Raw genomic sequence first — 13,251 nt, 5'->3', positions numbered from 1 at the left:
CTGTGGGTGGTGTCCGCTGACGACTTGCTTGGAGACTCGTCCAACAAGTATCTAAACAACAATGCATGTCAAATGGCGTCGTGAAAAAGCATTGACTGACTGCATTCTCTTTGCCAGCCATTCGGAGAAAATAAGATGACCTACCTCACTACCTACCCTACCCACTCCACTCCCACTATCCACCCACATACCTACCCATCCCACCCTACCTACCCTTAATACCCTACCGAGCGAAATCAAATTGGCTCTCCACGCAACCCTTGAAAGGGAAAAACGCTTTCCTAAAAAGAGAAAATGCATGATCGTGCTTTACACGCCGTACGCATGTCAGAACATCTCTTCAAGCCAAGTTACGGATACATCAGTGCCCACACTGTACAAAGTGAACGTGAAATAACGGCATTAGCCTTAAGACACGACAAGGTTATACGTGCTGCATTTGGAAGTGACGTTTCGCTGCTATCGTCGTCGTTTCTTAAACGCCCTAATTTCTTTCCCGTTCTCTTCGCAACAACGAGGCGAAATTACTATTTGTCGTAATGAAGAGGGTAGTGGCAACTAACGAATTTTCAATTTTTCACTCTACACCTCCAAACCGTCCACACGAATTTATTTCCTACTTACACGCACCAAAAGGAATGGAATAATTAAGAAATGATAACAGCAACATGACAGTAGATCGTTTGTTTAGTGTTTACTTAAGAGCCTATAAGATCATCCATAACCGGACAAAACGTTTTCCAGAGGTAAAAGGTAAAGCAGAAGATACCAAAGTTAAGCTATGGTTCACTCTTACCTCAAACAGGACATTGTAAGTAGTAAGTGTTAGCGTATGGTTCATCAATTTGTCACCAATTAGAGAAAACAAACTGAAGTGCTCTAGTAAATCTTGTTTCCTCCTGAAAGGACAAGAGTTTGGCCGTTAAACTGCATGGAACGCTCAATGTACACAACTGTCAAATAGGAAGTCTCAAATGGGGCAGCTTAACGTTACATTTACCAGAGAGAGTTTGCAAGTTATGGTTTGCAGAAGTGAACTCTTACCTGGCTGGACAGAATTGAAGAAAGCATCCAATGATCTTTAAAGAGTAAACTCTGACTGCTTCCGATTTCATGTCCAGAAAACGAAACAAAACCCTGACGACAAGAAACTGAGGATGAAAATCACCATCACTCAATAAGACAGACAGAGGTCCCATGATTTATGAGCCAAATGGTCAATGAGACTCACAGTCAATATAGCAACAATTTAGTGATTAAGCCTAAGCCCTCGTTTCAGTGATTAGTCCTAAGCACTCTCTGAAATTTTAGCTTTCATTTTATGGGTTAGGGTAACTGCACTAACTCATTGATTCATTGACTCATGACTCATGACTCAATGACTTATTCATTCCATTCAGAGCGCAGATACTAAATATATATACATACTAAAACAAAATCTAACAACTAAAAACTAATTTACGAAAGCCGAGAAGTCTTGAAACAAGACTCAGTAAGATCTAAAAACTAAAAGCTAATTTTAAAAGATATGTTTTGAGACACCTTAAGAGTAGAAAGAAAACTAATATTACGCAGGCTAGCAAGGAGCGCATTCCAAAGTGTGAGCGCAGATGCACCGAAAGACCTGTCACCAAAAGATTTTGTCATTTCTCCTGCTGAGTGCAAAACAAGCGGGCCTGAATAGAGCGCAGCCAATAGCATGCGTGCTTCCTTACATTAATTAAATTAATAATATAGGCTAGCGCCATACCATTTAATAAGAGCCTTGAAGGTTAAAAGTAAGATTTTGAAATGAGTCCTATATCTGACTGGGAGCCAGTGTAATGCTTGTAAAATGGGTGTAATATGATCGAATTTGCGACTCGGAGTTGGAGAGTTAAGAGTCTATGAGACCGTCCACAAACATTCAGCGACGGACAGATGAAAAGACTTTTGCCAACAACGTACCTAAGACCATCTACCCTGTCAAACACAGGTATGGAAGTGTCTGGCTGTTCAGTCATGATTGACAGCACCAGTTGAAGTACATCCAGCAGATTCTCTTCCTGTTATCAAATATCAACCAAAGCAAAAATTCACATTTTCTTCACTAAGCGAGCATAGCCCCGTACTCTTTAATTGAAAATCTTAGTTCCTGGAGTCAATACCCCTTATTCGAAAGTGCCCACCATTTTAGTATTCTTTGTTTCCTTGCAAATTGGCCCTTTTGGCCTCGCTTTCAAACGTAAAATTCAACAGAATATTTAACCTTGAACGAGGCCGAAAGGCCCAATTTGCAATCGAACAAAAGAATACTGAAATGGCGGCCATTTTGGAATTAGGTGTATGGGGTCAAAGTGGCTTCGGAGATTCGCATACGAGTTTAACAAAGTATGTATGTTCATTTGTAAAACAAACATCATCATCATCATTATCATCACTCTGCCGCCATGGCCGAAACAGATTGCACAACAGATTTCCGGACCGAGCGAGCAAGCCAACAGGAACATACTGAAGATGGATTCCAGTAAACGGTGAGCACACATATTGAAACAAAGGGCTTCAGTTTTTGTGCACTGTGCAGTATATGCTGTAATTTTCCTAGCAATTTTGTCGCGGCACAAATACAGTAACTCGGTTAGCAAAAAATCATAACCGCCACTTTTTGGGTTTCTGCTATTGTCGCGAAAGCTAAAAATCGCTGTTTCTTTCCTCAACGTTTCTAGCAACCTTGCAGGCTTAAATTGTCTGTTTTTTTCTTGTCATTTTAAACTTACTTTCCACTACTCAGTGTAAACCCATGACATAGAGCCGATAGCCTACATGTAATTAGAAACATCCTCTATTTTCATATTTTCAAGTATTTCTTAAAAACTTGGATACCCCAGGCTTCGTAAAAAGGTGTTACATCACCTGGTCAAATATCATGAGATAAGTCAGGATGCTCTTAAATTCCTCCTCAGTAATGCCCTTGTCCTAAAATCACAAAAAAGATCAAAGCAACGTTTTGTCACATGAAACTAAAAGTAGGACAGATCCAGACTATTGGAGGACTAGAGATTCTTTGAGCGATATATCCTTCCTAAAAGCGACAATGAGAAAACATTTTGCGAGGTCGAGACTCATCTGTGCAAGTATGGATCAAGTATGCCTCCAACAACATTGTTTAGAATGGCCACAGTCAAGTTGTGATAAAGAACTATTTAAGGATAATTCTCCAACGAAGATTTTATTCTCTGAAATTTTCCGGCACTTCAATTTTCAGCTACGAAACCCGAACAGATAAAATTCTTCTAGCTGGTAAACAAACTTTATCCATTAAAAGGAACTTAGGAATGTTCATCTTAGGTTTCACGTTGAATTCGGTCGTTGGGCGTCCCTCCATACACATAGAAGATGGATAGAATTATTAAAGGACTTATAAGATTTAAAAGAGGAAAATGAAAGAGTCGACATTTTTTTCATCTTGAACACTGAAAATCTTCGGGTTCTGATGAATCACAAAAAAGCCGTTTTGTTGTAGGTTTGCCAAAAGATGGTAAATTTGAAACCAATATGTCCCAAGAGAAGTGGAAAACAATGCCTATGCAGATTTTTGAGGGGTAAAAGAGGTGTATTATGGGATTTGTGCAAGTAGTGAATAGACCTCTTTACAGTTGTGTGCTTAGTTACCTGGCCTTTAAATGAAAGTGAGGCTGGTGTTGACCTTCTTATGATACAGATCTCTCTCCTTTTCTTATGTTAATGAAGTTGTTGTCATGCTAATTAATAAGAATTAACATAAAAAAGGCAGTGAGGTTTCTATCAAAACAAGGTCAACTCCAGCCTCATTTTCATTCAAAGGCCAGGTAACTAAGCACACAACTGTAAAATGGACTATTTCAAGCAACTGAATCTGTCTACTCACCTTCAGTACTAATTGCTTCACCAAAAGAAGTAAAAAGGCCCTCAAGGAGTGGACTCCATCTCTACTTTGCACTTGGCCATCTGTATGCCGAGCAAAACATCGTATCGCATATGAGAACACAACTAATTAATGAAGACATATGACTGACAGGAAAAGTTTGGTTCCGCGAAAAAGCATTCTAAAATTAGGGGGATTTAGATTGCATCGACGTGAAACGGCGAACTGGAACGGAAGGCTGGTCATTGTCACAGAAGCATGAAAATTCGTCTTACTCTAACTTCACTTGTCTCTCTCTTTAGAGAAATTTCTCGATATTTAACATTAGTATTATTCTACGAGTGCACGCTGGATATGAGATGGTATAGCTACGCGCCTCGTTGGCTACAACCAGTGTTATATCAAACAAGCGCGAATGGAATATTTTTTAAATTAAATTTTCATCAAATTCTGAACGCTTGGACACTTGGCAATCAGTATCCAGCTATGCAACACTTAACACAATCTAGCTTGATTTGTTCCTTTGACAAGGTGCTCGATGTCTGGAGCCATACAGCCAAAATATGGGCTTGTATCAATAAGTTTCTTTCACTTTTGGCAAAACACAAATTTCAACCCGGCTTTTGTCGTTAGCCATTTGCCGTGAACGCCGTGACAAATGTTCTAATAATTTGGTCGGTGAAAACGCAGCGACACAATTACTCACGCACTCTTCTAACTAGAGCAGTTCTAGAATGCTATGGAACATTCTAAAGTCAAGACCTAGAAGCGGTTCTAGAATGCTATAGAGACCATTTTAACTTCATATTTAATCACGCACTATATAGAGCTCTTCTAACTATAGCGTTCTAGAATGCTATGGAACTTTCTAATGTCAAGACCTGCACCTTTATGATTTTAAAGTGTGGAGCTCAGCGAGTCTTCAGTGTCTCTGGCAGTTGGCGTATATTCCATAAACTCCAATTCCAGGAATTTCTGAAATTCTCTTAATTTCGAAAAACAAACTCCAATTTTCGGAAAGACAAAGCCAGATGCTTGAAAAAACCAACTTCGATTTTAAAACACAAAAAAACAAAGTCCGATTTAGAAAAAAAGACTAGGATGTCCCTAAGAACTTTCATAGTTTCCGTAAGTTCCTAACTTTTTTGACTAATTTCCACCTTAAATGAAGGACAGATGCCGGTCATTCACAACCTCGTTCACGGGGTCTCTCTTCTCTGCCTCCATTTTCGTTGATGGAGGCAGAGAAGAGAGACCCTGAGAACGAGGTTGGGTCATCCCGACCCGGGCCCTGGCCCCGCGTTTTGGCTACTACTTTATTTTCAGGACACGCAATGATTTGTCACGACACCAAAGACAACACGGGATTGCTCTGTTTCTAAAACAACAACAAATAACATATCTCTCCCTTTTTAATTTCGTTATTTCATATACAGGGGGAAAACAAACCATGAGTACCAGTCTTACTGGAGACAAGTTGTGAGGAAAACTGGGGACAACGGGATAGGAGTGGTGCCCACCCCTCCCTAGCGTAAGTTACGGTAGAAGCTGATGATAAAGGCGACTTCGGTAGGCCTCTTCTCTACTCTTGTCTTGTTGTCTATCTACCTGATTCAATGAAGGCATACCTCATTTTTCAGCCTCATCAAACCCAGACGATTTTTAATACTGATATCTAGTTATTTCAAGTATTTACCTTGGTCCAGCTTAGAGCCACTGTCAAGACAATAAAATGTCTTTAACATGTGCATAAGCCTGCTGACTCCAACATCGTGGCGCATGTGAGCTGCACAGCCTCTGCCGGTTGCCAGGTCTGTGGCAAACACGCTGAATAACTGTAGCTGGACCTAAAGTGAGGAAAAAATTGATCTAAACGGTTTGACCGCCAATTTCGACCAACAAAAGGGTTTGATGTTTAAAATTAATTGAACCCAGGAATGACAATGAACTCTTTATGGTATTTGATTGCCCGGGTGAACGTAGCCCAGGGAAGGGCTCTTGCTTTCAAGTTTGACTTAGCTCGACCTCGAGTAGCCTTTAAATATGACTTCCCTATAGGTTGTCGAAACGCCAGTCACGAGCAAGTCCTTCTCAGTGACGACTACATGTACACTCGCCAGGACGATCCAGTGCAGTAAAAAAACTCTCTTCATGTAGAGGTTTCCAGTTTGGAGTCGAAAGTATTTTCTTAATGTGGTGGACACGAAAATTTCTCTCATTCCGATTACACCATGGTTACTGCTCTTGTATCAACGCTACAAGGGTCTTGGCCACTTCTCAGTGCACAGACTTTGTTACTAATAGTTGTACATTCTTTGATTCAGCTTTGGTTCGCTGCACAGGTATCGCTCAGCTGGGTTTGTTCAGTGGAAAGAGCTTGCCCTTCAGCAATGCGTCCCGAGTTCGATTCCCAAACTTGGCGACATAAGTGGTCGAGTTTGTTGGTGCACTACTCTGCTCCCAGCAGTTTTTCGCCGGATACTCCAATAGACCATTTTCGAATTCTCACCGCTGGACTGGATCTAGCATGAAATGGAGGCTAATGCGGGCAAATCTTTTTTGAAATGCAATTTTAATTTGCCCGCATTAGCCTCCATTTCATGCTAGATCCAGTCCAGCTGTGAGAATTCGAAAATGGTTTATTGTCTCCTCTCATCAGAGACCAAATTTGCTTTGATTTAATCAACAACAACAACAAAAAGAACTGTTAAGAATCCCGACTGGCCGGAGGCAAACCAGTGGGCTATTTACAAGTGCAGCTGAGAAGTTGACCCGTGGACTACCAGGATCAAATTCAACGAGTGGTCAGAGCGAGTCTTGAACCAGGAATCTCCGGATCTCAAGGCAAGCGCCCTAACCACTGGGCCACACTGCCTCCGTTTTCTCGATTATATTATCTTGAAAGCATATTCTAATAACGTGAGGCAATACCTTAGGCGACGCTTTCACCCAGAGATTTGGATTAAAGAGAATATGATCTAGTAGACTCCCTAACAGCAAGCCAGAACTTAAAGAGTTTAAAAGGTGCCTGCAAAATAAAGGAGTGGTAAAAGGACAAGACCTTTACAAGACTTCAAATGCTATCTTGGTAGGTCGGCAAAGTCACGTTACAAGGAATTTACAAGGTTTCTATGAGGATCTGCATGATATCAAACACTTCAATGCTGTAAAACTTCAACTCTGAATTCTTTTAACTAGGCACTGAAGGTACAGGGCTGAAATTACACTCACTAACATTTAGGGCCAGATTTTGACGAGACAAGGAATTGTTAAAATAATGTTTATAGGCACTCATTGATCCAAAAACCAACCAACAGAAATAATATTCCACTTCTACGGATAAAGTTACAAAATTGTTATCTTTTTATACCGGTAGACAAAGGACGTACGCTACTGACCTAGACTATGGCTTTTAGTTTCTATCTGTTCAGTTTTTGTTCTCAGGGATTAATGCAGGGTTGTTTTTCTTCTAAAAATCAGTGAAAACTACGAGGACGTATTCAAACAAACTCCCTCTCCCCTCTACCCTGGGCATAAGCCTGTCCAGATCCCTCAAAGAATAGAGCGCATAACCGGAATTGGGCCATACCTCGCAAGAGACACTAAAATTCCCAATGCATCCTCTGTCAGATGGGTAGATACAGCCTACAATAAGCAAAAACACGAAGAGTTGACGCTACAATTAAGCATTTTCTTCCTTGACATTTAATTAAGAAGGTACATTCAAATTATACTGACGAAACAAAGAAAGTAAGGCAGCCGTGACTTCCTTCGTTGTCTTTTCTGTACTTCTCATATTCATATTTAAAAAAAATTAAAAACAAAATCTAAAACGTACTTGGGGAAGGGGGAGGGGGGGAGGGCACCCATGTCCAAAAAACCAATTTTGATTAGAAGTGTCCCGAAGAGTCCCGAAGTGTCCCGCTATAATTAAGTCTAAGCATTTGATACCACTTTTCAACAATAAGGTAAGTGTTCGAGTCAGCGTTATATTTAGGTTACGGTAAATGCAGCTGTTTATCTTCACTTGGGAAGCAAAGTTGTGTGACGTCAATTGTCGGGGAGAAGAGAGAGGCGACACTTCGTGACGCTTAGAGCGAGTTTCAATCCAGTGTTGTAAAACCAAAGCCAAAGTAATTACTTTGGCCAATCAAAAAGGACGGAGACAATCCAGCAAACCAATCAAAACTCGAAGTAATTACACGTAGCCGACACAAAGCGCGGGAAAATGTGCACGCGCGAGCCATGATTGGTTTTGGTTTCACTTCTGATTGGTTGAAAAAGTGGCGCGAGAACTTTGAACCAATCACTGAGTGAAGTAATGCAAAACCAAAGCAATTACTTTCGACACTCAATTGAAAACCGCTCTATCAAAATCGACGTGCATCTAAATAAGTGCATTTCTGGACATATCTGGTGGGATGGTGCAAAGCCATCGCTTTTGCTTATCAAATCCATTGTTTTCTGCCGTTATCGTTTTCTTGTCGACGCCGTGGTTAAGGCTCCTACTTTGTAAGGGCACCCGACGAGCAAATTAAGCCAAAAGCCTTTGAGAGACATTTCTACGCTCTTTTTTTGTCTAAAGACTGTCTATAGAGATGTTTTTATCACCAGAAGAATCTGATCTGTTGGGATATCTTAGCTGAAAATTGAAGTGTCCGAAAATTTTTGGGAATGATATCTTCATTTCAGAAATTGCTAGCTGAACGTTACCTTCTAAGAACTTCCAAACGACCCATTTGCTCATCCGTACCTGCTAGGTGACCTTTTCAGTGCAAAAATTTGCAAAAATACTCCTTCCGAAAACGTAAGGGACTACTTTTCCCTGGTTGCGAATCTTTTAGGTGATGTTTTAGTACACAAATCTGTAGCTGTCTGGCAACCTAGAAACGCAATTCTTAGGACAGTTTGACTCTCCTGAACACACATTTCACCGCAGATTATCGTTGGGTGCCCCTGACTTTATACTGGTGATCCATGCTATGACACGCAGCCTAACCTTCTCAAGAATGTGACTGATGACGAGAAATCCTTGACATTGAATCATTTGCTGCTGACTGGTACATGAACGACGCAGAAGATCGGAAAGAAGCGAAAGGAGAACAGTGCTGCAAAAACAAAGCCAGGTTTATTCAGATCCTCATGATTGTTAGAGTACTTCATCAGTGTACTTTTCGTGCCATTTGATGACACCAAAGAGTTTTGCCAGAATATATATTCATTCACTGACAGTCTGAAACCAATGCAATGAACTGGACATATTTCTTTCAAAGTGTCCAGACACGGGACTCGAACCTGCCACTATTCGCTGACTACTCGCTTCCCCTGTTTACTGGACAACCACTCCGTCAATAGACCATATTCGTATTCTCGGTATTGGACTGGAACTAGCTTGCAATGGAGGCTAATGCGGGGGAATCTTTTCAAATGCAAATACTTTCTAATATATTCCCCCGCATTAGCCTCCATTGCAAGCTAGTTCCAGTCCAATACCGAGAATACGAATATTGTTCAAACCGTAGTTGTTAAACCTAATAAATTTAATCTATCTATCCTTAATCCAACAGTACACCTGTACTAATTAATATTCACTCAGAAACAATTTTAAACAGGCAACAGAAAAGGTGGTCACCACACTTGACACCAGGACTTACGCCACACCACTATTAAGCAGTGACTCTAAAACGAGTGACAAAAATATCGCATTTTTTAAACTTGTCTTTTCCTTGTTCCTCAGTGGTCTAGTGAATGGAACCATTCCTACAAGCTAGAGCTGCGAGGTCAAATCCAATCCATATGATTCATGTTTTTGTTGTTTTGCTTGACTGTTTTTTTTTTTCTTTTTAAACATTTGCTCTGTTCTGACAAGTCCTGATTTCCAGGCCAACGCACATGTTACGTAATTATGATTACGAAATAGTCATTTGAGGCCAGATGATATTATGAGATGATCAAAAATCATGCTTAATGAACGAAGAAGACTGGGTGACGAGTTGGTTGGTAGCGAGGCTTCGTGGTGGCCAGTACCCATCAAACCTATTTTTAACAGGGCTCGAAATTGCGACCAATACAGTCGCATTTGCGACTGAATTTTTTCCATCTGCGCCGTGAGTTTTCTTTCAATCTGAAGAAAGCGTAATTTTGTAGCGTAATGTAGCCGCAATGTTCTTCGATCATTCGCCATTTTCAGTGGTTTCTTTATACAGAAGTATTGTGGGCTCATACATGTATTTTGTTTTGCTAAACCGCTGACAACACAATGCAGCGCGACGATTTTGCGAAATTGCGACTGGATTTTTTCGTTAACTTTGAGCCTTGCTATTATTTTTGGAGTTCTCCCTCGCAGCCGCGGCGTACGATCCCATATCTTGCAAGTTGATAAGAGTGTTTACAAAGGCTACCTGTGAAGAATTTGGAGTATACAGAAGCAATTTTTTCTCGAATAACAGGAGCTTTGCAAAGTTACGTCATAGCCACCAAGTTGAATAACACAATCAACAGATCTCGCATTGGCTTCTTCTGTCCGTCATTCAGCATCAATTAAGCTCACTGTTAGATTGGTTGCAAACCATCTAATTTCTCACCATATTGCTACTTCAGGGACCTCGCTGGTATCTTCAGCTCCTTCTTGAGGAAAATCCAACTGAGTGAAAAGTGGGAGCAACATCTACGTGTATTTGAATAAACAAGTAAACAAGTAAATAATTAAGTAAGTAAGTAAGTAACTTAATTTACCCAGCATATAAACTGAAGCTGTTGTGGCTGGGCCACACAGCACCTTAGATCTATATGGGAATCTTTGCTGACTTAATCGTTTACATTTTGTTTAATTAACATACGAGTTTGCTCACAGAAGGCATCATGCAGGTTACAAATTGACTTTAAAAGTTAAAAGAACTGGTTAAACTTAGTTAAAAGTCCAGTTTTAAGCCTTTTAGCTTCGACAACAAGCCAGTTAACTGTTATTAGTATCACCCAACTAGTGGACTAATGCAAATCCTGTATTTTAATTGGCTACGCTACTAGAGGACTATTAGTAATCATCCTCGAGCAGCGAAAAGCGTGACGCTTTCCTTCGTTTTCCAAATAAATATTTCTTCAACTTGCATTTGCTGACTTTATTATTTCTGTCCGACTAGTTGGGTGATACTAAAACAATTAGACCCTTCGCCCTCGAGGGCACACATATTTGAACAACTCGAATTTTTAAAGCATCATTGCTCAGAGATTATCTGGTACATCGGGTTCAAATTTTCAGAAATAGCTCATTGTGCAATGCACTTTCAACATTTAGAACTTTATTTTTGGCTGACTGATTAGAAATAGATTACGCCTTGTGCTAATGAGACAAAAAATAGAAACAAAGATTCCCCTATAAACACCGTTTTTTATGGTTCTGACACTTCGATTGGTTTTCACATTGACGCAACTATGAACCACTTTTTTTGCATTATCATTATAAAATTCATTTAGTACCACAAGATTGCGCGACAAGTTGCAAAAGAACTTGCTTACCAGTAACGGTGTTATGTATAATGTAGGCATCTCGTTGCGGAAATAAGAAGAACGGCACGACGCAACAAGGGAGAGTTTAAATTGTGGCTTGAGCAATGAAAGCAACTGACCTGTATTCCTCCCAGTGAGTGAAGAATACTCTGAAGCGAATGCGTCACAACAGACTGAACCCCCTGGAGAAGTGTAACGAATGTTAAAATGAAGTTCAACTTAATTAAGCATTAGAGCAGTTTTCAAATGACTATCGAAAGTAGTTGTGCGATTGCCATTGCTACGCTTAGTGATTGGTTTAAAATCTCGCGCCAGTTTATCAACCAAAGGAAAGGAAAACCAAAACTAATTGCGACTTGCACTTGCGATTTTTCCAGCGCTTTGAGCAAGTTACACGGAATCGCTACGAATTTGGATTGGTTCATTGCGGCGCTCTTTGCACCTGCTGTGATTGGTCGAAGTTATTACTTTGATATTTGCTTTATGGCACTCGACTGAAAACTGCTCTAACGGGGGGTGACTTGGGCTCAGTTCGAAATGATCTCGAAGTGGTACTAACAGGGGTCCATCCCTGACCTTTTGATTACTTGTAGTTCACATTCTCTATCACCGTGCGAGGAGTGATTTGTGGTAGATAGGCTATTTAATTAAGTTTAAATTAAATACATCCAGCATATTGCTCGGGGTGAAATGTTGACTGGTGGCGGTCTTGTTTCAAAATGCACCTAAGTATTTTTCGTTCCTAACATAAATCTCCTCATTCCTGTTTTCAAAGATATTTTGCATTGTAAAGTAGTTTGTGACGTAAAATCGAGAATAGACTCATGGTTGTGGGTCCAAATTAAAGCTAGTTTGATAACTTTGGGCGTCTTGCCCGGCAGATAAAAGCGGAATTTTGAGGTACGAATGGTAAGACACGTTTGCTTTTGGTGGGGGGAAATATTTGAATTTTGATGCACTTAAAAGCAGATGATGGTCATACACCCTCAAGGAGTGGGGTTCCTTTATTTATGAGAAATGGTAATCATTCTAGTTATTAACCCTTTAACTTAATTCATTCCCAAAGAAAAATCGAAACTCTCATTCTCCTAACTTCGCGCTTGGACCGTAAATCAACGGAAAAAAACTCGGTCCGTAACTTTACAGTACGGACCCCGAACTCGCTTATTAAGAAGTATTTAATGTTATGAGAGGATTTTAGGAAAATCATATAAGCGGGAAAATATTTCGAAGGAATAAAAAGCAGTTTATCATTGAAGGGTCTTTAATATACATGTGAAGTAGCCGCATTAAGCAAAAACTCTTACCTCCAACATAAGAGCATGAGGCGAATGACAGAAGAAGGAATGATTCTCTGTGGGTGAGGCTTCAAGACACAGTTGCTGGTCACAAGCCTTTGGAGTGTACATAAACATGATCACAGATGAAAGGTGGCCCTCATATAACACCTAAAGTCAACCAACAAGACAGTCAGCATTTCAGAACATTTAACGTGATTAAGCTTTTACAAAATAGGAATACACACAGAGCGGTTTTCAATTCAGTGTCGAAAAACTAAAACCAAAGTAATCACTCTCTCCAATCACTTTAGGACTGAGACGATACAGTGAACCAATCAAAACTCGAAGTAATTACACGTAGCCGACGCCAAGCGCGGGAAAACGAGTGCGAGCAAGTCACGATTGCTTTTTGTTTTACTTCTGATTGGATGAAAAAGAAGTGGCGTGAATTCTTTAAGCCAATCGCGTAGCGCAGTTGATGCAAAACCAATTACCTTTCGACAATCAAATGCAAACCGCTCCAAAGTCAGCTGATCGTGTTCTTTTAAGACCGCTGTGTGGCAAAAAGTTTTGTGGGGTTTA

The 13,251-nt window shown here is 40.3% G+C and overlaps 1 protein-coding gene across 1 annotated transcript in view; it reads right to left on the bottom strand.

Moving 5' to 3' along the window:
• LOC138000543 (lipopolysaccharide-responsive and beige-like anchor protein) overlaps positions 1–13,251 on the bottom strand; it is an 87,836-nt gene that overhangs the window by 62,766 nt on the left and 11,819 nt on the right. Inside the window, exons 11-23 of the mRNA XM_068847034.1 lie at positions 12,697–12,837; positions 11,509–11,571; positions 10,468–10,550; positions 8,883–8,991; positions 7,473–7,528; positions 6,815–6,911; positions 5,580–5,730; positions 3,887–3,966; positions 2,893–2,955; positions 1,948–2,045; positions 1,045–1,137; positions 797–899; positions 1–51 (exon numbers count right to left, since the gene is read on the bottom strand). The exon at positions 1–51 is cut by the window's left edge and continues 31 nt beyond it. Of these exons, the coding sequence (XP_068703135.1) occupies positions 1–51; positions 797–899; positions 1,045–1,137; positions 1,948–2,045; positions 2,893–2,955; positions 3,887–3,966; positions 5,580–5,730; positions 6,815–6,911; positions 7,473–7,528; positions 8,883–8,991; positions 10,468–10,550; positions 11,509–11,571; positions 12,697–12,837 (1,188 nt within the window). The remainder of the gene's footprint in view (positions 52–796; positions 900–1,044; positions 1,138–1,947; positions 2,046–2,892; positions 2,956–3,886; positions 3,967–5,579; positions 5,731–6,814; positions 6,912–7,472; positions 7,529–8,882; positions 8,992–10,467; positions 10,551–11,508; positions 11,572–12,696; positions 12,838–13,251) is intronic.

Source organism: Montipora foliosa, chromosome 4 (genome assembly GCF_036669935.1).
Source record: "Montipora foliosa isolate CH-2021 chromosome 4, ASM3666993v2, whole genome shotgun sequence".
In the NCBI taxonomy this organism is placed as follows: Eukaryota; Metazoa; Cnidaria; class Anthozoa; order Scleractinia; family Acroporidae; genus Montipora; species Montipora foliosa.
Note: the sequence above shows the minus strand (reverse complement) of the source record. Positions and strands in the feature narration are given on the sequence as shown.